The 23,463-nt window shown below is 34.3% G+C and overlaps 2 protein-coding genes across 2 annotated transcripts; both read left to right on the top strand.

Moving 5' to 3' along the window:
* Positions 1-990, top strand: LOC105089963 (olfactory receptor 4F3/4F16/4F29). The gene has a single exon (XM_010981146.3). It carries the CDS (start codon positions 37-39, stop codon positions 988-990), a length of 954 nt encoding a protein of 317 aa, XP_010979448.2. The 5' UTR covers positions 1-36.
* A 14,559-nt stretch (positions 991-15,549) lies between these two features.
* LOC105089962 (olfactory receptor 4F3/4F16/4F29) lies at positions 15,550-16,488 on the top strand. Its single transcript, XM_010981145.3, has one exon. It carries the CDS (start codon positions 15,550-15,552, stop codon positions 16,486-16,488), a length of 939 nt encoding a protein of 312 aa, XP_010979447.2.
* Positions 16,489-23,463: the final 6,975 nt, after the last annotated feature.

Raw genomic sequence — 23,463 nt, forward strand, 5'->3', positions numbered from 1 at the left:
CTCATTATTTCAGTAGCAGCCCTGTTGTCTGGGTCAATGGATGGAGGGAATCACTCAGTTGTGTCTGAGTTTGTGTTTCTGGGACTCACTCATTCATGGGAGGTCCAGCTTCTCCTCCTGGTGTTCTCCTCTGTGCTCTATGTGGCAAGCATGACTGGGAACACCCTCATTGTGTTTTCTGTGACCACTGATCCTCACTTACACTCCCCCATGTACTTCCTGTTGGCCAGTCTCTCCTTCATTGACTTAGGAGCCTGCTCTGTCACCTCACCCAAGATGATCTATGACCTCTTCAGAAAGCGTAAAGCCATTTCCTTTGGAGGCTGCATTGCTCAGATCTTCTTCATCCACGTCATTGGTGGTGTGGAGATGGTGTTGCTCATCGCCATGGCCTTTGACAGATACATATGGCCTTTGACAGTGGCCATATGCAAGCCTCTCCACTATCAGAGTATCATGAGCCCACGAATGTGCATTTTGTTCCTAGGTGCTGCCTGGGCCCTTGGTGTCAGCCACTCACTGTTCCAACTAGCATTTATTGTTAATTTACCCTTCTGTGGTCCTAATGTATTGGACAGCTTTTACTGTGACCTTCCTCGGCTCCTCAGACTGGCCTGTACCGACACTTACAGGTTGCAGTTCATGGTCACTGTCAACAGTGGGTTTATCTGTGTTGGTTCTTTCTTTATACTCCTCATCTCCTACATCTTCATCCTGTTTACTGTTTGGAAACATTCCTCAGGTGGTTCATCCAAAGCCCTCTCCACTTTGTTAGCTCATATTACTGTTGTAACTTGTTTCTTTGGTCCAACCTTGTTTGTCTATACTTGGCCACATCCCAGTTCCCAAATGGATAAGTTTCTTGCTCTTTCTGATGCAGTTCTCTCTCCTTTTTTGAATCCAGTCATCTATACATTCAGGAATAAAGACATGAAGGCAGCAATGAAGAGAGTGTTTGGATCATTAGTGATTCTTAGAAAGATTTCATAAATAATTTTATAAGTACTTTATTCTGATCATCATATTGCCTAAATCTGGAATTTTAGAATTCACTTTTTTAGTTCATTAGAAATTGATTTGAGTGTTACCACACTTTTAAACAATCTTTACTAAAAACAAATGAAAATTTAGCCAAATAAAACCTCAATTCAAAACTTATGTTGATTTATATGGGGTTTTATATATATATGTACTAATTATAGTCATTTTTGTCTAATTAGTTTCTTTGCCTCCCTTTTCTCTCAAGATTATACATTTTTTAATTATTTCAATTTATCCATATCCTTTTCTTATAATCTGCCTCTTGAGGTAACTAAGGTGCTAATTATTCACTTGCCATTGATAATCTCCACTTTTACTTATAATGGCTCTTTTTCTCATTCCTTTGGTGAGTTGGAAAATATTCATGTTCCATTCAGGTTCTTCAGGCTTATTGTAGCAACTGTCTTTATAATTTTAGGACATAGTTATCTTCATCAGGAAAAGTTTCTGTGCAGATTCTTCCTCAAATAGTTAAAAACAATCAAATAAAAAGTAATGAAAAGGTGGAATATTACAGAGGGAAATCACGACTTTAAGAAGCAACATAAAAACGGGTGAGATTTTTTTTGGATCTATTGTTTCTTTTTTCTCAAGACCTTCACTTGCGAACAGACCTCACATGCAAAGCTCTGGTTGCATGATACAGGCAGAAAAAACCCTAAGAGTAAAACAAGTTCTTGCCAGGGACCTGGGAAAAGTGATCCCTGAAAGCTGGAAAGTGTCGGAGGAATATATATATTTTTTCTCTTCTTCTCGCTTTGCCCAACTCTAGTTTGAAGAGCGTGAAGGAAATTTTTTTCTCCCTCTTTTTTCTTAACTCAAGGTCAGTTATGGAGATGCAGCTCAGCAGAACTAGGCAGCTAAAACTCCAAGAGAAATTCTAGATTTCCAGTTAGATTATGATAAAAAGTTGAAGTATAGTCAGTTTACAATTGGAATATTCTTGAAGACAGATCATATTCTGGATCATAAGGCAAACTTACCAAAGAATTTAAATTATACAAAATGATTCTCTGAGAACAAAATTAAACTAAAAATAAATAGAATCATAGCTGAAAAATCCACTAATATTTGGAAATTAAACAACACACTTTAATTAATAGGTCAAAAAGGAAGTCATAAGGAACGTTGGAAAATATTTGAGTTGAACAAAAATACGTTATCAAAATTGGTGGAATGTAGCTAGAGCAGTGTTTTTAAAAAGTTTATACTATTAAATGCTCATACTAGAAAATAAAGAAGTTACTAATGTAATACTCTATTATTTAACCTTAATAATTTAGGTTCAGAGCATATTAAATAGAGATAAGGAAAAGAAGAGAAATAATAATCATAACAGAAAAAAAGACATTTGAAAATAGAAAAATCTATAAAGCAATAACATTGAAACCAAAAGAAGATTTTTGAAAAATATCAGTACAGTTAAAAGAGACTAATACAGAAAATAAGAGAGAAGACTAAATTATTGTTATCATAACAAAGATATGATCTCACTATATACTCTAAACACATCAAGAGAATAATAATGAGATATAAGTAACATATAACCATAATTTTAGCTTTAATGAAATATTTTAATTCTTGAAAGACACAAAATAGACAAGTTAACTCAAGAAGTAATAATTTGAATAGTCTTATATTAATAAAGGAAATTGAGTTCTTAGTTAAAAAACCTTCCAACAATAACAACAACAAAAACTCCTCTAATTCCAGATAATTTAACTGGCAAATTCTATCAAAAATTTAGGGAAAAAATAATATCTGTTTTACACACTATTTCAGAAAATAGTAAAGGGAGGAACACTTTCCAGCTCAATTTATGATAACAAAATTGCACTCATATCAAAACTGTACAGACACTACCGGAAAAGAAAATTGCAGACCAATATCCTACATGAACATAGACATCCAACTACTCAACAAAGTATTAGAAAATCAAGATGGAACATGTAAAAAATGATCAATACATCATAACCAAGTGGCATTTATTCAAATAATGAAAGACTGGCTTAACACTTAAATATCAATTGACAGACTAGAGAAGTAAAACCACATGATTGTCTTAATAGATGCAGACAAAACACTTGATAAAACTAAATATCCATTCATGATAAACAAACAAATAAACAAAAATCTCTCAGTAAACAAGAATAGAAGGGAATTTCCCTAATCTGAGTAAGGGCATCAACAAAAACTTACAGCTAACATCATACTAATTGGTTAAAAGACACAACAGAAAAAGAAAATTACAGACCAATATCTTTGATTACTGTAGATGCAAAAATCCTCAAAAATGTTAGCAAACCAAATCCAATAATATATAAAAATCATACACCATAATCACATTGTATTTATTCCAGAGTCACAGGGAAGGCTCAACATATGCAAATCAATCAATATGATATGACACATTAACAGAAGGAAAAATAAGTCACGTTATTTCAATAGATGCAAAAAAAAGCATTTGGCAAAATTCAATTTCCATTTATGATTAAAAACTCTCAACAAAGTTGGTATATAAGAAGTATATCTCAACATAATTAAGTCCATTTATGACAAATTCACAGCTAACATCATACTCGATGAAAAATGAGGGTCTTTCCCCTACAATCAGGATCAAAGATGCCCAATGTCACCATTTCTGTTACACATAGTATTGGAAATCCTGACCCCAGGAATCAGACAAGAAAAAGGTATCTAAATTGGAAGGGAAGAAGTAAAACTGTCACTATTTGCAGGTGACATGATATTACATATAGAAAATCCTCAAGTCTCCACCAAAAACTATTAGAAGTAATAAATCAACTCAGTAAATTTACAGAATACAATAATAATATACAGAAATTGGTTACTTTTCTATACACTAATTGTGTACTATCAGAAAGAGGAAGCAGAAAAAATTCTATTTAAAATTGCTTCAAAAAGAATAAAATATAAAAAATAGAATAAAATATCTATGAATAAACTTAACCAAAGGTATAAAAGACCTATGCTCTGAAAAGTATAAAACGTTTTTGAACGAAACTGAAGTTGATACAGGAAAATGAAAGATTTCCTGTGTTATTGAATTGGAAGAATTAATATCAATTTCTATACTACCCAAAGCAATCTACAAATTTAATGCAATTCCTATCAAAATACCTATGACATTTTTCACAGAACTAGAACAAATAATCCTAAGATTTATAGGGAACCACAAGAGACCTGAAACTGCCAAAGCAATCTTAAGAAAAATGAATGAAGCTGGAGATCTTGCTCTCACAGACTCTACTACAAAGCTACAGTAATCAAAACAGCATGGTACTGGCACAAAAGCAGACATATAGATCAATGGAACAGAATAGAGAGCCCAGAAATAAATCCACACACCTATGGTCAATTAATCTATGACAAAGGAGGCAAGAATATACAATGGAGAAAAGACTCTCTTCAATAAGTCGTGCTGAAACACCTGGATAGCTACATATAAAAGAATGCGACTGGAGCTTTCTTCACACCATGTATAAAAAGAACTCAAAATGGATTAAAGACCTAAATGTAGGATGTGAAACAATAATACTCCTAGAAGAGAACATAGGCAGAACACTTTTTGACATAAATCATTGCAACATTTTTTTGAGTCTGTCTCCTAAAGCAAAAGAAATAAAAGCAAAAATAAACAAATGGGACCTAATTAAGTTTATAAGCTGTGCCCAGCAAAGTAAATCACTGACAAAACAAAAAGACAACCTACTGAATAGGAGAAAATAGTTGCAATGATATTACTGATACAAGGTTAATAACCCAAATACATAAATAACACATAACAAGTCAGTATTAAAGAAACAACCTGATTAAAAAGTGAGCAGAAGATATGATTAGACATTTTTCCAAGGAGAACACACAGATAGCCAACAGGCACATGAAAAGATGCTCAATGTAACTAATTATCAAAGAAATGCAAATGAATACCACAATGGGATATCACCCCACACCCATCAGAATGGCTATCATCAAGAAGTCCATAAATAATGATGCTGATAAGGATGTGGAGGAAAGGGAACCCTCATACACTGTTGGTGGAATATAAATTGGTACAGCTACTACAGAAAATGGTATGGAGGTTACTCAGAAATCTAAAAATAGAACTACCATATGATCCACCAATTCTACTCCTGGGTATGTGTTTGGAAAAAAAAATAACAACTAATTTGAAAAGATACATGCAACCCAGTATTCATAGCAGCATTACTTACAATAGCCAAGAATTGGAAACAACCCTTGTATCCATTAACAGGTGAACAAGAAAGTAAAAGAGGGCAAGGAAATTGATTACAGAATTTAATCTGAGGAAGGGAGAGAGAAAGGACATCAGTGGAGTGATATATGGTAGGGTCATTGGACTGTGGGTCTTGGTGGAGGTGAATAATTCTTAGACTTAAAGCATGAAATGGGTGAGTGCGTCTTTAACTAAATTCATCATCAAGTACTATTGATTGTCTCTTTTAAATATATGCCAAATCTGTTTACTCCCCAAACTCCTATACCTAGTCAAAGCAACAATGTTTCTTGCCTTCACAAGTGGTACTTTCTAACTGACTCACTGCATCCACTCTGGACTCCTTCAAATCCAACTGTACACTGTAGCAAGAGTGATATTCATAAATGTCAAGTCTAGTCACGTCACCCTTCTGCTTAACAATCGTCCTTGACTCCTCATTCTAGGTACAGTATCCCACTACTTATTTCAACCTTTTCCTATGTAATGCTCCTTTCATTTTCTCACAGTATAGTTCTAGGCACAACTCCCAGTGCCTCCTCTGGCCTCAAGGGGAAGCATAAATTGTTTCCTCTGCAGGGAATCCTTTGTCTTCCACTCTTAGTTAACTTGGTGTTTATCCTTTAGATTTTAGCTCCAGTGTTACTTCTTCAGGAAAGGCCCTGATTTTCTTGTTTACATCAAATCTTTCTATTAAAGTAATTTTCACTGGACTGCAGAATAATTTTCATGCTTACAATTTTACATTTGTTTGTATAATTGTTTAATTATACACTAGTACATAAAACTTCATGGTGCAGTAACCATCAGTCACTGGCACTCAGCACATTCCCGGCATATGGGTGCTCAATAAATGTTAGTAGAATAAATGAAGGAATTGATTTCATGCATTCATTTTACTCATTTTATTGTATTAAGATTTCTCTCTGTGTCTTTTTTCTTTTGTTTGTGCATCTTTTCTTTGAGTGATTTTGAAGGCATATAGTTTGTTTTAGTAATTCATTGCATGTAATAATTCTGTAATTCTGTGTTACCTCAAAAACATTCATTGACTGCTCACTATGAAATAGAAAATAATTAATATACTTCTCTTTGGGTTGTTAACACACTTCCATTTCTCACTTCATCACTCAATTTTATTAGATTTTATTATTCCTAGTTCTTCTAATTTATCACCTTTATACTTTAAAATAATACTTAGTTTATCATTCTGAAAATAATCTGTTGATTTTCTCCTATAGTGAAAGTTGAGGAAACTAGAATATTTCAGTACAATTTTTTTCTTTTTCTTTTTGTGACTACTGTATTTATGCTTTAAAAATATTTTTTCCAAAGTTATTGAGCTATAACTGATATGTAACTATTCTTTATGCTGTCATGGTTTGTAACATTTGTATTCTGTTTTTTAACTGCAATCCCCAGAATTGTTTAATATTAGCCTAATAATTCACTATTACCATGTTATTTCTATTGTTTTCTTTACCAAATATTGTGAACTCTCCTTAAGAAACATTAATTTTTCACTTGTTGGATCGTATTTTAACCTATATTTTTCTTTAATTCTTGAAACTTGATTTTTCTATTTTAGTATATTTATCTCCACTTTGTCCGACTTTTAGTGATCTTCATTTATATCATACTTTTGTATTTTTATTTATTTCTTGAATTTTTCCAGTTTATTTTTCATCACTTAATATTTTGTCATTTATTTAAAATTTTCTAAACATTTCAGAAAGAAGATATCTTTAAAAACTCATAGAATATTTGCTCATAATTTTCACTACTTCATGACATAATCTATTATATGTATGCTGTATTCCTTATGTCATTTTCTCTTTTCTTTCTTATTGAAATATATTCATATAGGTCATCACCTGCTTTATTTTTTGGTAAAATTATTGTGACATAGTATACAATCATATTATTATTAATATTTTAATGTACTAGATATCAGAAAGGATATTGTGATGGAAGAGTTGAAATGGTAACGAGATATGATGGAAGGCAGCTGAGTTTTGGAATGTTGTCTGCATAGCACCTCTAATCTCTTGGTATGGTTCTCTCCTGGGCTGCTGGGCTAACTGCTAGCTCACAGCAGAGTCATATTTGTTAATTTCTGTCACATATTTTGTGATTTATCCTTTTCTTCTCATTATATAGTGGAAATTGTCAGCTGCCTGGCTGCTTTCTCCATCCTCTTGCTTTGGTTTTTCTTCCATTACAGAACACACATGGCCTAATTATTTCAAAATTGCTGTGTCTGCATCTTTCTCTTTAATATTCTTTCCACCATCACTCTCTGGAGTGAGGGTTCGCACATTCCAATACTTCTGTTCAAAGTAAAGATAACTGGTTTTATTCTCAGTGTATCCACTTCTTTGAGACTGCTGAGCTTCCTGACTAGCTCAAGATCCTTAGAGATATGCATTTTATTTCGTTGTTCATAATTGTCCTGTTGCAATTTTTATTGTAATAAAATTTGTCTTCACATGTTGTGATTTGGAATTGTAGGTATACTTCCTAGTGTTCCTAAGGATGGAGCTCACATTTATGTTTCTTCTCTTGATTTCAAGGAAGAGAGAGGAAGAAGCATCTTAAGTTTGGAATCTTAGACTTAAATATGATTTTATTTACATAATTGAGATTGACCTACGCAGTTCTATTTTTTTCTGTTGTACATGCCTGGAATTTGGATTCATTATATGATTTTCATGAAAGTGTTGGGTAATACTGACTTTTCTGTAATTTAAGGAAATAAAGTAGGAGAAAAAAGAAAAATTTGAGAAAATAGTTAATTCACATATAGCCTAACCTTTCAGTATCTATGTAATTTAGATAATTTGTATGAGATTATGTGGCAGTAATTACACCTGCTTCACAATGTGGTTGTGAGGATTCAACAGAATATGTATAAAAAGTTATTTTTACAGTCAGTTTAAGTCTCATTTCCTTATATATTCTCTCCGCTTTTTTTTCTTGGAATATTGTATGATTTTATCTCCATGTATTATTCTTCATACTTTTTAATATATTCTGGTTTTAAGTTGAATATTATTGTAGTAATCAACATAGAAATGATTAAATGATAAAAATTTTAAAGGACAGTTTTAAAATGTTGCTCTGGAATTCACCTTTAATCATCATAAAATAAAGATTTAAAGTAGTTCTGAAATATGGTCAGTGGTCTCTTTATCATAAGAAAACTAAGTGCCTCTTGTTTCTCCTCATTAACAGCTTCTATGCTTGGCTACAGTGGGAAAACCAAAACGGCCATAGGTGGTAATTCCCCAGGCCAGGTGACTTTGAGTTTGGCAGTTCCAGATCTCTGCAGCATCGCTTGGTCACTACCCCCTGGGGCTGTAATTAGCTGCTGCTCTGACTGTTTTATATGGCTATTTGTGTAGGTCTGTAATTATCCAGCATAGGATCTGGTTGATTTAGGGAGAACTGTATCTATCTCACTCTTTAATGATGCTACTCTCTTAGTTCTCTTGGCAAAACAGGTAGGTGGGAAGGACAAAAATCAAATCTGCAGTGAGTAAGTTACTGAATCAAAGTTTCTGTGTTGCAGGAATGTAAAAATTAAGTTTTCCTCAACCTGCTGGGATGTTAACCTTCTCTGTGGCAGTTTGCTGCTGGCACTAGAGAAGGAAGATGGAGCAGGAGTCAGGCATGGATCGAAAAGTCACCTGTATGGGCAGTTGAGGATATGAGTTAGGGAAAGTGTACCCCAGGACTTCAAAGGATGAGAATAAAGCTGTAGAAGAATATCAGGGAAGACCCAGAGTTTATTGTATAGCTACTCACCTCCTTTTCCAAGTTTCTTAAGCGCTTGGCCTCATTTTACAATTTTTTATTTTTTGGTCTCATGTGCTTTTCTTTCTGGTCTGTGATTCATGGTCTGGCTGGACACCAGATTGTTCTATTCAATGCCCATAAACCTTTCAACATTTGTAAACTTCTGCTCTACCTGCTATTTCACTTCTCCGCCCTTATCATCCTAATGGTTAAAGTTCAATTTGGCTGATTTCAAGCTCTGAGCCTTGCTGGTGTGTGTTACAGTAGAGTGGCATGTAAGTTTTCTGAAAACTTTGTCATCTAGCTCCTAATGGGGACCTTTCATTCATTCATTCATTCATTCAACAACTCTATTATATTTATTATATATTATTTATTCCTTAATGAACCCATTTCATTTTTATAATGTGTTCCTCTGATATATCAGCCCCAAACCATCCATTTAGAAAGTAGAAAACTGATGTCAATTAGTATCTCAGTTTTCTTGTATTTCTTCTTCTTTACTCTGTCATCTCACTTTCGTCACTGTCACAGCATTTCTCTATTTCCTCCTTTTATTCCATTTTCATCTTTCATTCTTGATTCACTCTTCTTTCTTGACTTCTCTGGCCCAGTGCTGATTGTCCCCTTACCTTCATGTTTGTTCTGCTTAACTCACTGGCTCCTTTGCTTCCTTTCAAACTGTCAGTGTGACATTCTACATGGTTGGGTCCTTGCTTTCCCCCCTTTTTTTCCTTTATACTCTTTCCCTCAGAGAACTTATTTGTTCTTATGCTTTCATTTATTATATGAATTACTATACGATCATATCTTGACTCTGTCCTTCTTTCCATACATCCCGTCCCACAATTCATCCTGGACTTCTCACTTGTACCTGAAACTCTAATTGCTTAATATAAATGTGAGTATCTATTTTCTCCACCCTCATAAATTCCATGCCCAATTACTTTCTTTTCAAAAATGGATCCACCATTGTCCTATTCATGCTCAAATCTATGTCATCTTTGACTGCGCTCTCCTTCTTGTTCTCTCCAACCATAATCAGTCACCAATTCCTTTGGGTTTTTACTTCTCAGTATTTCTGTCTTCTGTATCTATATTCTTAGAGATAAAACTGTGTAATCCTAGTGCATCTGCATGGCTCCCCAGATCTGTTTTAGCTCATCATTCTCTACCTCCATTGTTTATTTCCTTTAATTGATCTATCACACTTATAGATCGAGCATCTTCTTTAATAACTAGCCTCATCATCAGTTTCTTGCATCCACTCTTACATTGAATCCCTATACTTATCTAATAATTCTTGGATATCTTAGATTAGTTCTCAGTGTCAGGCACAAACTAATGTCTACCAATCTTTCTTCTCTTCTCCAAAATAATATCTGTGCTGTAGACAGTCTGTGTGCTTTGATGTTAACCCAGTGAACACCAACTTACCTGTTTTTAATATTTTGCTCCCAGCTTGAAATGACATTGTAGACCCTATGTTTGCATATTGTAATATTTCCTATCTCTTAAAGCTGTACACAAATGTCACATTTGCTATGCTGCCTTTTCTCATCACTATAGTTACCTTTTCCCACTCTTCTCATACACTGCTGAGTCTATTCCACTTCTGTGACCTGCGTCACATGATGCCTGATGTATATTTATACATGTGTCAGGTAAGGATTGACTTTGTACAACACTGGTCTTTCATGAGATCTGGCACGTAGGAAGCAAATTGATTTTAAATTAACAGAATTAGAGGATAAGAATGGGAACAGAACATAATTAAGACTTTGGTCTTAAATAACAATCTGACTTTATAATGTGCCTGAACTACTTCTGTTTTCTCCACTTGTACAATTTAAGTGGAGGTCAAAAGTAAAGAATTCTGTATGCCTCATGAAAAAAGCAGTTTTGAGAAAATTTTGTTTTCCTGAGCAGCTGGTATTGTATAGTTTGCCTTCCTTGCCTCAGCCAATCAATACATATTTTGCCTGGATGGGTACAGCCTTCAGAAATCCCTTGAAGCCCCTGGCTTTGCCCTTTCTTCCTTCTTGCCTCAATCTTACCCTTAAAGACAAGGGACATATTCAGTGTTGTCTAAGGTAGTCAGAAAGAAAAATTTTAATGTGGGGAATTGAAATTTATGGCTTTGTATTGTGGGGATGGCAGCAGTGGAAGAGGCATAGCCTGATTAGAGCACAAAGCTTCTTCCTGCATCCCTTAGGCAATCTTTGATTAATGTCTCCCCTCAAAGCAAAATTATTTGGGAAATATGGTTAAGTGATTGGATATAAGGGTAAGACATTAAAAACTTTACCTAAAATAAGGTCTCGTTTCAATACTTAAGAATAATGAAGGATTCAGAATATCAGGAATAAATTTCTATACTTGAAAGCCACTTATGTAAATAAATAGTCTTCCCTACATGATAGGTACCATTTATTGTGCCATACTATGTGCTAGGTTCTGAGGAAGGTATGTTTACATTTATTATATCATTTATTTCCCACAACAACCTGCAAAGGAGGTATTATTAGCTCCATGTTAATAATGAGGAAACAAGTTCAGAGAATTCAAGTAATTTTGCCATGTTGACTTAGCAAGTGAGTGGCTGAGCCTCGATTAAAAAAAAAAGCCTGGTTGATGTCAAAGCCCAAGCTATTGACCATTATACTATAATGTATGGAAGGAAATCTGTAAATTTTTGTATTTTTAGGATTGGGGAAGATAGAGATGAAAATTTGGAAAAGATTCCTGGACTTTTGAGATGTGAGCATATAGCCATGTGATAAATCCACCATGTAGAAGAACCACACCTTTGGAGATAACTGTACTGTGACTCTCATAGCAGAAGATGACTAGACAGAGAACCCTCCCGGGATGGCTGACTACACAGAAAACATGCACGGGGGAGAATTTAATGTGCCTCTTGTCTAGTCTGCACACTTTAGTATATGCTAGACTCCTCAAGTCATAGTAACAGTTAATTTTTTTACAGTGAATTACATGTGTATATTATTGTACAACATAAAAGGCAAACTTTCCATTCATTATCGTGTGTGATTTTCACAGAAATTCTGTGAGCCTGACAGGTCAGGTATTAGAAGCATCTGCCTTCCTTAAATGCAATCCAATGTCAAAGTCAGAAGCAGCCCTGAATCAATGAACTAAAGGTGAGAGAGTGATGTCCTCTTTGACTTACCTGGGCTTTCAGAATTAGAGGCTACCATATTTCATACTCTCTGAACCTTAGTCTGCCCTTTCTCTTTTCTCCTGATGCTTTTTTGGTCATTGTGCTTTTCTTTCCTAGTTTCCCCTCTATCTTCATTCTTTCTCTTTTCTCTCTGTTTTATTTTTCTACGCATCTCCTATTATTTCATAGACTTCAGGAAGATAAGTTGGGTGCTGGCTGTAGGTCTGGAGGTGAAATGCTAGCTAATCCCCAACAAGAAGTATGTGTAAAGCCTTAGATGCCTTCTCACTAGGGGATGATTAGCCATGGCTACCCTAAGTTTTTGAATGAGAAAACTTCCCTTAAGCATGTTAAAACTATTGAAAAAGATGATGGAGAGGATCAATAAGAATAAAGATCATTGAACTGTAGGCATGGCTTTAATACAGTCTGAGATTATGAATCTAACTTCTCAATTGATTGAACTGTCTCCTGACTTTCTACATGTATCTGAGTATATAATCTGGGTAATATACGTATGATTAATGATAGTTAATATTAAAAGATACCTTCATATTATATAATTCAAGCTACTTCCCACACATTGAATATGTCTTCCTTGTCTTCCTATTTAGTTCTCACTAATTCTTTAAGAGATGGATCAATATCTATGCCCTTGGGGCAGCCTTCTCCACCTGCTGTTGCTGACACTAGTTATCTTCTATCTTCTATCCCCTAAACTCACCAACTATTTATCTTACTATTTGCTTGACATGTATTTTATCCCACATTAGATTGTATTTTTTATGTATGCAATTCATGTTTTTTTCAACTATTTTCTTGGCTCTTTGATTTATAAGAGTTAGCAAGGGAACAAGTCATACGAAGGAAAATTGTCAGTAAAAGCTATAAAGACTAAATGGGATTTTAGTTTACCTTTGAGGATAATAAAATTTAGAAAGACCAGAAAGATGGGCTCCTTAGAAACATCATCTTGAGTTTTTTACAGTTGTAGTGACCAGTTACATAACTGGCAAAATATGAAGAATGAGTAGACAAATCATAATAGCAATGAATAAACTACTTTCCCAAATATAACTTTCTATTGTACTAGTCAAATAATCTTTAATTGTAGTATTATTTTATGTAATATTTATTTACTATTAGGTTGATATATAATTTAGTATTAATAATGGATATTTTATATTGAATTTTCTGGTTAGTTTTGGTTTTCATCAGGAAAAATCACTGTTTCGTGGGATTTTTTACTCGACTATTTTCTCTAAGATCTGTCTTTCTGGAATAAGAATCGAAAGACTTAGGTTCTGGTCTCCATTTCTTCCAGCTATGTGAATCTGGATGGGGTCTCATGTTTTTCATGTGAATGTGACCAACTTGGACATAATGGTCCATATATAATTCCATGAACAATTTTCATCTCATCACACTGAAGACATATGCTTTTCCTCATCAAGAGCTTGGATCTTTCCCCACAATTACTGAATTTCCTGCCCCTACCCCCTAGCCCCTAGTGCCTCCATTACCTCCTACTCGTGCATGTCCACCCTGTCAATCCTCTCCTGTGCTAACTCTTCCTGCCCTGATGGGCAGTATTAATGGCTGTTCCTTCCCTCTTACTCCAGGCCCCAGGTTTCTGGTAAAAGAAAGTGTATACCTTGAGACTGTAAACTATTGGCTTATGATATGTCTGTATAATCACTATGCAAAGGTGAGAATAGAAAGTCATGCCAGTTGTGATGACCTATTGGGTTCAGAACATAGTAACAACCTCTGTGAGTTTTGCAGTCTGGATGAATGAGGGTATCAATATGAGAAGGTCTGGACTTGTATCTCAAAAATTAAGGATGTCAACATACCTGTTCTACTGCGTTTCTTCAAATCCTTAAATACTAATCTCTATGAAATGTTTTCAGGGACTACTCTCTACTACAGGGCAATGATTGAAGTGAGTATCTGGACACAGAGAAACATAACACCATTGTGTACACCCTCCACTTCACATATAAATACAATACATATTAAAGGACTTAAATCTCCAGTGTCACATTTTGTATTTTATGATTTAAAGTCAAGAAGGACGCTCATCTGCTCTCCTAAAATGTGACTTAATAATGTTTGATATTTCTCGTTTCATAATCATAAATCAAAAGTATAAAATACAGATTGCCTTGAAGATAAAATATCTGAGTGGATTTCAAATTCAAAGTAAACAGGATAATATCAACTATCAGAACAGGTTACCATGTGGGTGGTACTGAGTACTTTAAAGGTTAGGGAGATGTCAGTGGCTGTAAAAGGTGACAGCAAAGGGAGGCTGAGACACTGATGAATTAAAACTCAATCTACCTCAACTATTCCAAGTGACCTCAATACCTCCACGTGTATGGACAGAAAAAAACTGTTTTCAGAGTTATTTTACATTGTCTGTGGCTACTTTAGGCATGTGCCTTAGCAGAAACTGGAGAAATCTCCCAAATACACATTTATTAGGCATGGAGAAAACCTTCCATGGCTGAGTGGTGTAGACTCTATATGAAAGCCTTACTGAGTACTGAGTCTAGTTTAGGGCTTTGTAATTTTGAAAAATTATGTGAAAACTAGAGGCACCCAGAGTAGCTGTGAATGTGGTAAAATGTGATGGAAAATAGTGGTGGTTCTATTTCTTTTTAGAGTCCACACACTTCCCCTGTTCTATACGTGTGGGCTTTCCAGTTTTACATACCCAGCTCTCTCTATTCAGTCTCAATCCGTAGCCTGTCCTAATTCAGCATCAATTTATGTCTCATGCACCCCTCACTCTAGGTGACAATCCATCTGTCAATTATGTCTTACTCTCATCGCTACTTTCTATCAGTGAATTTTGAGAGCAAACGGGGGAGAGAAGTGGATTATGAGAATATACATAAAAGCAAGATGGGATATCTTGGAATGAGGAATAGTCGATATGAGAAGTTATTTAAACAGCTGATGAATGTCATGGACACTCATGAATCTTTTGGTCTTCTCTAATCTGTTAATTTGAGAGCAGAACATTGCAGTGAGAGTATTGGTGATAGGTTTGAAGTATGCTGCAGCTCACGCATTGTGATGACATGTTGATTTTCATTTTTTGTTTGTATATTTGAGGAACTGGACAACTATATACTTTTCATTCATATGAGAACATTGAAACATCAGTAATTGCATGATATACTATCATCTCCATAATCACAGTTTCCTCCTCATTGTCATACTTATGATTTCAGTGGCAGTCCAGTTGGCTGGGTCAATGGATGGAGGGAATCACTCAGTTGTGTCTGAGTTTGTGTTTCTGGGACTCACTCATTCATGGGAGGTCCAGCTTCTCCTCCTGGTGTTCTCCTCTGTGCTCTATGTGGCAAGCATGACTGGGAACACCCTCATTGTGTTTTCTGTGACCACTGATCCTCACTTACACTCCCCCATGTACTTCCTGTTGGCCAGTCTCTCCTTCATTGACTTAGGAGCCTGCTCTGTCACCTCACCCAAGATGATCTATGACCTCTTCAGAAAGCGTAAAGCCATCTCCTTTGGAGGCTGCATTGCTCAGATCTTCTTCATCCACGTCATTGGTGGTGTGGAGATGGTGTTGCTCATCGCCATGGCCTTTGACAGATACGTGGCCATATGCAAGCCTCTCCACTATCAGAGTATCATGAGCCCACAAATGTGCATTTTGTTCCTGGGTGCTGCCTGGGCCCTTGGTGTCAGCCACTCACTGTTCCAACTAGCATTTATTGTTAATTTACCCTTCTGTGGTCCTAATGTATTGGACAGCTTTTACTGTGACCTTCCTCGGCTCCTCAGACTGGCCTGTACCGACACTTACAGGTTGCAGTTCATGGTCACTGTCAACAGTGGGTTTATCTGTGTTGGTTCTTTCTTTATACTCCTCATCTCCTACATCTTCATCCTGTTTACTGTTTGGAAACATTCCTCAGGTGGTTCATCCAAAGCCCTCTCCACTTTGTCAGCTCACATTACTGTGGTCCTTTTGTTCTTTGGCCCAACCATGTTTGTCTATACATGGCCACACCCCAATTCACAAATGGATAAGTTTCTTGCTATTTTTGATGCAGTTCTCACTCCTTTTTTGAATCCAGTCATCTATACATTCAGGAATAAAGAGATGAAAGCAGCAATGAAGAGAGTATGCAAACAGCTAGTGATTTATAGGAAGATTTCATAAATTATGTGATGAAGTCTTCTCACTAGCCACGGTGCAGCTTTATGTTTCTATTTTTGATATTTTAGATCAGGATCTTTGAGGCATCAAATTTTGATTTGAATTTTGTTAGAGCTATAACAATTGTAAACCGATAAATGTATTTATTCTTATGAACAATGAGCCGTGAAACAGTATACCTCTGTATCTGTGTACCATTTAATTACTTTCAGCAATATTTTAAGTTTTTGGTGAGCAAGACTTGCATTTCTTTTTTGAGATTTATTCCTAAGTGTTTTATATTTTTGATACAGTTTTAAATGGTACTTTTTGGGTTTAACATACAAGTGCTTATTGCTAATATGTATCAACATAATAGATCTTTGTTTATTGACATTATATCCTACAAACTTTTAACCATGGCTTCTAATAGTTTTTTGTAGATTAAGTAGGGTTTTCTTCATAGAAGATAATTTTGTCAGCAAATAAAGACATTTTATCTCTTTTATTCCGGTATGGATTTTATTTTATTCATTTTTGTTGCATTATTGCATTTTGCTGGGTCAGATGGTACAATGAATAGAAGTGGGTAAAGTGGACATCCTTGACTTGTTCCTACTCTTACGAGAAACACATTCAGTCTTTCATCATTAAGTAAAATGTCAGCTATAGGTTTTTCATAGATGCCCTTTATCAGACTGAGGAAGTTCTTTTCTATTCAGTTTGCTGAATATTCTAAAAATCAGAAAGGGATATTGGATTTTGTAATATGCTTATTCTGATTTAGTATTAGGGTAATGCTGCCCTTTTAAAATGTATTTTGTCATTTTAAATTTACTGCTAGACTTTTGTAGAATTGATATGATTTTTGTTTTTAAATGTTTTGTAGAATTCACCAGTGACATCATCTTGGCCAGGAGTTTTCTCTGTGGGAAGGTTTTCAACTATAAATTCAATTTTTGGTAGTTTGAGTCTTCTAAGAAATTTTCACACTCATCTGTGTTGTCAGATTTATTGGGATAAGTTCCTGATGGTCCCTTATTATCTTGTTAAAATATCTGTGAGACCTGCAATATTTTCTTCTCTCTCTGGATATTGGTAGTTTGTGTGTTTTTGCTTTATCTTATCAGGATGGCTAGAGGTTTTTTCAGCTTTCTTGATTTTCTCACAGAACCAAGTGTTCATTTCATTGATTTTTCTCTATTGTTTTGTTTTCTAGTTTATTAACTCCTGCTTTTGTTGGTTATGTTTATAGTCTTCCCTTTATTTTTAATTTGCTATCTGTTTCTAGTTTCTTTAGGTGGAAACCCATAGTCATTCATTTGAGACATTTCTTCTTTCCTAGACATTTAATTTTATTAATTTCCCTTTAAGCACTACTTTAATTGTATCACATGAAGTTTCATTTATCTTGTTTCTCTTTATTAAGTTCAAAATGCTTTCTAATTTTCCTTTTAATTTTTATAAACACAGATTATAATTCCCATGGAAACTTTCCAAATATCATTGTTATTGCTTTAAATTTATTTTCATTGTAGTCAGTAACCTTTGCATGATTTGAATGCTTTTAGAACTATAGACACTTATCTTATGACCCAAAAGAGGGCGGGTTCCTATTTCCCCTCATATTGAATGCTGAGCAACCTGCAGAGCCTGTTCTTTTGGGTTAGCTCAGAACATAGGAAAGGGCAGGGCATCCACTTACAGCTGGTGCTGCTCTGTGAGACTGAGAATAAGTGCACTGCTGAGGTTTTCACTGCAGGAAGGAGGAAAGAAAGTAAAGGGAGCCTAAGTCCTAGAAAGTCAGAGTGCCTTTTGTGGAGCTGATTTCTAGCTAGCTCCTACCAAGTGCTAAACTGGAAGAGGTCAGTTTTCTGGGTCAGCCAGCAATGAAGAAAAAGGCTAGGTGGCTTCCTACAGCTGGCACTGTTCAGTGAAATTGGGAAAAGGCACAGAACTGAGGCTTTTCCTCCTAGATGGAAGACAGGAAGTGAAACATTGTCTCCAACCTTAATGCACACACTCCAAGGGACTGGTGTCTATCTTGTTTCATATTGAGCACTGCTGACTGGTGAAGATCTTTGCCAGTCAAATGAGTCAAAAGGCTAGGAAAGGAAGATGCTTTTTTTTTTTTTTTCTCACTTTTTTTTTTATTGAGTTATAGTCATTTTACAATGTTGTGTCAAATTCCAGTGTTGAGCACAATTTTTCAGCTATACATGAACATACATATATTCATTGTCACATTCTTGTTTTTTCACTGTGAGCTACCACAAAATCCTGCACATATTTCCCTGTGCTATACAGCACAATCTTGTTAGGAAGATGCTTCTTAAAATGAATTGATAATAAAGCAATCCTATAAGGAACATGAAGAATTATGAAACATGCTACAATCCAAGGAAGAAAACAAAACTCCAGCAACTCATTTAAAATAAATGAATATCTGTGAATTGCCCAAAAATAATTCAAAATAATCATCCTAAAGAAGCTCAGTGAATTGCAAGAGAAGATGATAGACAACTAAATGAAATCAGGAAAGCAGTATATGAACACAATAGGAATATCAACAAAGAGAGGGATATGAGAAAAAAAAGAACCGAACAGAAATACTGGAGCTGAAGAATACAGTAACTGGACTGAAAATTTTCTAGAGGAGTTCAAGCACAAATTTGGTCAAGCAGAAGAAAAAGTCAAAGAACTTGAAAACTGATCATTTGAATTTATTCTGTTGGAGGAACAAAAATTAAAATGGAATAAAAAGAGTGAAGAAAACCTAAAGGACCAGGAGACTCCTACAAAAGAAGCAATATATACATGATGGGATATCCTGGTGTATAGAGAGAAAGGAGCAGAAAGCATCTTTAAATAAATAATGGCTGAAAACTCCCCAAATCTGAATAAGAAAATGGACAGAATCACAAGGCTCAAAGGACTCTAGGTTAAAAGTAAACAGATTTACACTGAGGCACATTATAAGCATATGTTAAAAGTCAAAGATAAAGAGAAAATATTGTAAGTAGCATAAATAACATGACTTGTCTTATACAACAAAGCCTCCATAAGACTGTCAGTGGATTTTTCAGCAGAAATCTTGCAGGCCAGGAGAGAGTGGAATGATATATTTCAAGTAGTGAAAGAAAAAAACTGCCAAACAAGAATACTATACCTGGCAAAGATGTCCTTCAAAAATGAAGGAGAGATAGACTATCCCAGATAAACCAAAGTTGAGAGAGTTTATTACCACTAGATGTACCTTACAAGAAATGCTAAAGAGAGTTATTCAGGCTGACACAAAAGGACACTACTTAGCAGGATGAAAAATAAGAAAGTATAAAACTTATTAGTAAAGGTAAATAATATAATCAAATGCAGAATATGCAAATACTGTAATGGTAGTACATAAATAACTTTCAACCCTCTCGTAAAAGTTAAAAAACAAAGGTAATAAATATAACTAGCTACAGTAATTTAATGGATGCACAAAATAAAAAGTTGTTAATTGTAAAATCAGTAACAAAGTGTGAAATGATAAATGCTGGAGAGGGTATGGAGAAAAGGGAACCCTCTTATACTGCTAGTGGGAATGTAGTTTGGTGTAGCCATTATGGAAGAAATTATGAAGATTCCTTAAAAAACTAAAATAGACTTGCAAAAGATCCAGAAGTCCTATTCTTGGGCATATGTCTGGAGGGAACTCTAATTTGAAAAGTACATGCAGACTAATGTTCATAGAAGTACTATATACAATAGCCAAGACATGGAAGCAACCAAAATGTCCATTGACAAATGACTGGATAAAGAAGATGTGGTAGGTATATTTATACAATGAAATATTACTCAGTGATGAAAAAACCAAAATAATGCCATTTGCAACAATATGGTTGGACCTGGAGATTTTCACCTCCTTCTGAGTGAAGAAAGCCAGAAAGAGAAAGAAAAATACCATTTGATATCACTCATATGTGAAATCTAAAAAAGAAAAAAGTGGACACTAAGGAATTCACCTATGAAACAGAAACAGACTCGCAACATAGTAAACAGTTTTTACCAGGGAAAAGAGGGTGAGAAAGGATAAATTTGGGAGTCTGAGATTTGCAAAGGTTAACCACTATATATATAAATAGATTAAAAAAATTAAATTTCTTCTGTATAGGGAACTATATTCAATATCTTGTAATAACCTTTATTGAAAAAATATGAGAACAGATACATGTATGTATACGCATGACTGGGACATTATGCTGTACAGCAGACACAGACTCATTGTGACTGACTATACGTCAGTAAAAAAATAACATAAAGTATGTGTAGGGGAAGGGAGAAGTAAAAGGGTAGAATTTTTGTATGTGATCAAAGTTAAGTTGTTATCAGCTTAGAATGGACTATTATAACTATAAGATGTTATATATTATATATATTATATAGATGTTATATATTAATATATATTATATAGATGTTATATATTAATATATGTTATATATTATATATATTATATAGATGTAACTATTATAACTATAAGCCTCATAATAAACAAAACCTATAGTGTATACACAAAATATAAAGAGAACACAATCAAAGTATACTGCTACAAAATAAAATCAAATCAGAAAGAAACAAAGGAACTATAAAACAGTCAGAAAACAATGGGAAGAATAAAATAATAAATCCTCACCTATATGTAACTATTTCAAGTGTAAATCAATTAAATTATCGAATTCAAAGATACAGAATGACTGAATGGATAAAAAACAAGGTCAAACTCTGTGTTCCTACAAGAGACTCACTTTAGCTTAAAAGACACACAGGCTGAAAGTGAATGCGTAGAAAAAGATAGTCCATGCAAATTGTAACCGGAAGAACACAGGAGTGGCTATTCTTGTATAGGACAAAATAGCCTTAAAATAAAAAATTGTCACAAGAGACAAAGAAAGTCATGATATTATGATAAAGTCATGATACCATGATACTATGATTAATTTATTAAGAGGATGTAACAATTATAAATATATATACACCTAACATCAGAACACCTAAATGTATAAAGCACAGAGAGGTCTGAAGGGGAAAATAGCAATTCAATAATAGCAGAGGACTTCAGTATCCCACTTTCAACAATGAATGGATCATTCAGATGTAAATCAATAAGGAAACAGTGGATTTGAACATTATAAATCAAATGGACTTAAAAGACATATACAGAAATTTTCATCCAACTGTAGCACAATACACATTCTTCTAAAGTGCACACAAAACATTTTCCAGGACAGATCATTTGTTAAGCTTCAAAACAAGTCTTAGCAAATTTAGTAAGATTGAGACCACTTCAAGTATCTTTTTCTGACCACAATAGTATGAAACTAGAAATCAATAACAGAAGGAAAATTTCCACAAATATGTGGAAATTAAACAACACACTCCTGAACAACCAGTGGGTCAAAGGAAAATAAAAAAGGACATAAAAAGTTATCAGAAGGAAAATAAAATCTTAAATGAGACAAGCAAAAAGGAAAAAAAGAAACACAACATACCAAAACTTATGGAACGCAACATAAGCAGTTCTAAGAGTGAATTTATAGCAAGTGAATTTATAGTGATAAATGCCTACATTAAGGAAAAAGAAAGATTTCAAATTTACGACCTAACTTTATACGTTGAAATAACAAAGATTAGAGTAGAAATAAATAAGAGCAGAAAAATAATAGAAAAAAATCAATGAAACTCTAAGAGCTGTTTTTTTGAAAAGATCAACAAAATTGACACACCTTTAGGTACACTTACCAAGAAAAAGAGAGAAGGCTCAAATAAATAAAATTGTAAATGAAAGAGTAGACAGTACAATTAATACAGAAATGTAAAGGATCTTAATTGTTACTATGAAAAATTATATGCCAACAAATTGGATTACCTGTAAGAAGTGGACAAATTCCTAGAAACATATGACCTACCAAGAATGAAGAAATAGAAAATCTGAACAGACAAATAATGAGTAAGGAGATTAAATCACCAAACACTTTCCAACAAAAAAAAGTCCAGGAACAGATGGCTTCACCAGTCAATTCTACTAAACACTTAAAGCAGAATTATTGTAGGTCCTTCTACAACTCTTCCCCCAAATTAAAAAGGGGTAAACACTCCCAAACTCATTTTATGAGGACAGCATTACCCTAGTACAAGGGTATCACTCTACAAAAAAAGAAAACCACATGCCAATATTTCTAAGGAACATAGATACAAAAATCCTCAACAAAATACCAGAATACCAAATTCAACAGGACCTTAAAAGATCATACACCATAATCAAGTAGGATTTCTCTCTGGGATGCAAAGATGTTTCAACATACACAGGTCATTAAATGTGATATATCCCATTAACATAATGAAGGATAAAAATAATATTATCATCTTAATAGATACAAAAAAGTATTTGACCTAATATAATACTCTTTTGTGATAAAAACTCTCAACAAATCAGGTATAGAAGGAATGCACCTCAATATAGTAACAGCCATATATGACAGGCCACAGCTAACATACTCAAGAGTGAAAAGCTGAAAGCTTTTTCTCTGACATCAAGAATGAGACAAGGATGCCCATTCTCAACTATTTAACATAGTATTGGAAATATTAGCCAGAGAAATTAGGCAAGGAAAGAAAATAAAGTGCATCCAAATCAGAAAGGAAGAAATAAAATTTTCTCTTGCAGGTGACATAATGTTATATGAGAAAATCCTGAAGACCTCACCAAAAAACTTTTGGAAGGAGTAAATGAATTCAGTAAAGTTTCAGGACACAAAATCAACATACAAAAATCAGTTGCATTTTTATATGAGTCATTCAAAAAAGAAATTAAGAAAACAATCTATTTACAATAGCATCAAAAATATAAAATATTTTGGAATAAATTTAACCAAGGGGGTGAAAGATCTGTACACTGAAAGCTGTAAGACAATGATAAAGAAATTGAAGAAGCTACAAATAAGTGGAAAGATATCCTGT

This window comes from Camelus dromedarius, chromosome 5 (assembly GCF_036321535.1).
Source record: "Camelus dromedarius isolate mCamDro1 chromosome 5, mCamDro1.pat, whole genome shotgun sequence".
Lineage (NCBI taxonomy): Eukaryota > Metazoa > Chordata > Mammalia > Artiodactyla > Camelidae > Camelus > Camelus dromedarius.

What these genes read in the sequence shown, in the direction of transcription:
- LOC105089962 (XM_010981145.3), top strand. Translation starts at nt 15,550, where the DNA reads ATGGATGGAGGGAATCACTCAGTTGTGTCTGAGTTTGTGTTTCTGGGA.
- LOC105089963 (XM_010981146.3), top strand. Translation starts at nt 37, where the DNA reads ATGGATGGAGGGAATCACTCAGTTGTGTCTGAGTTTGTGTTTCTGGGA.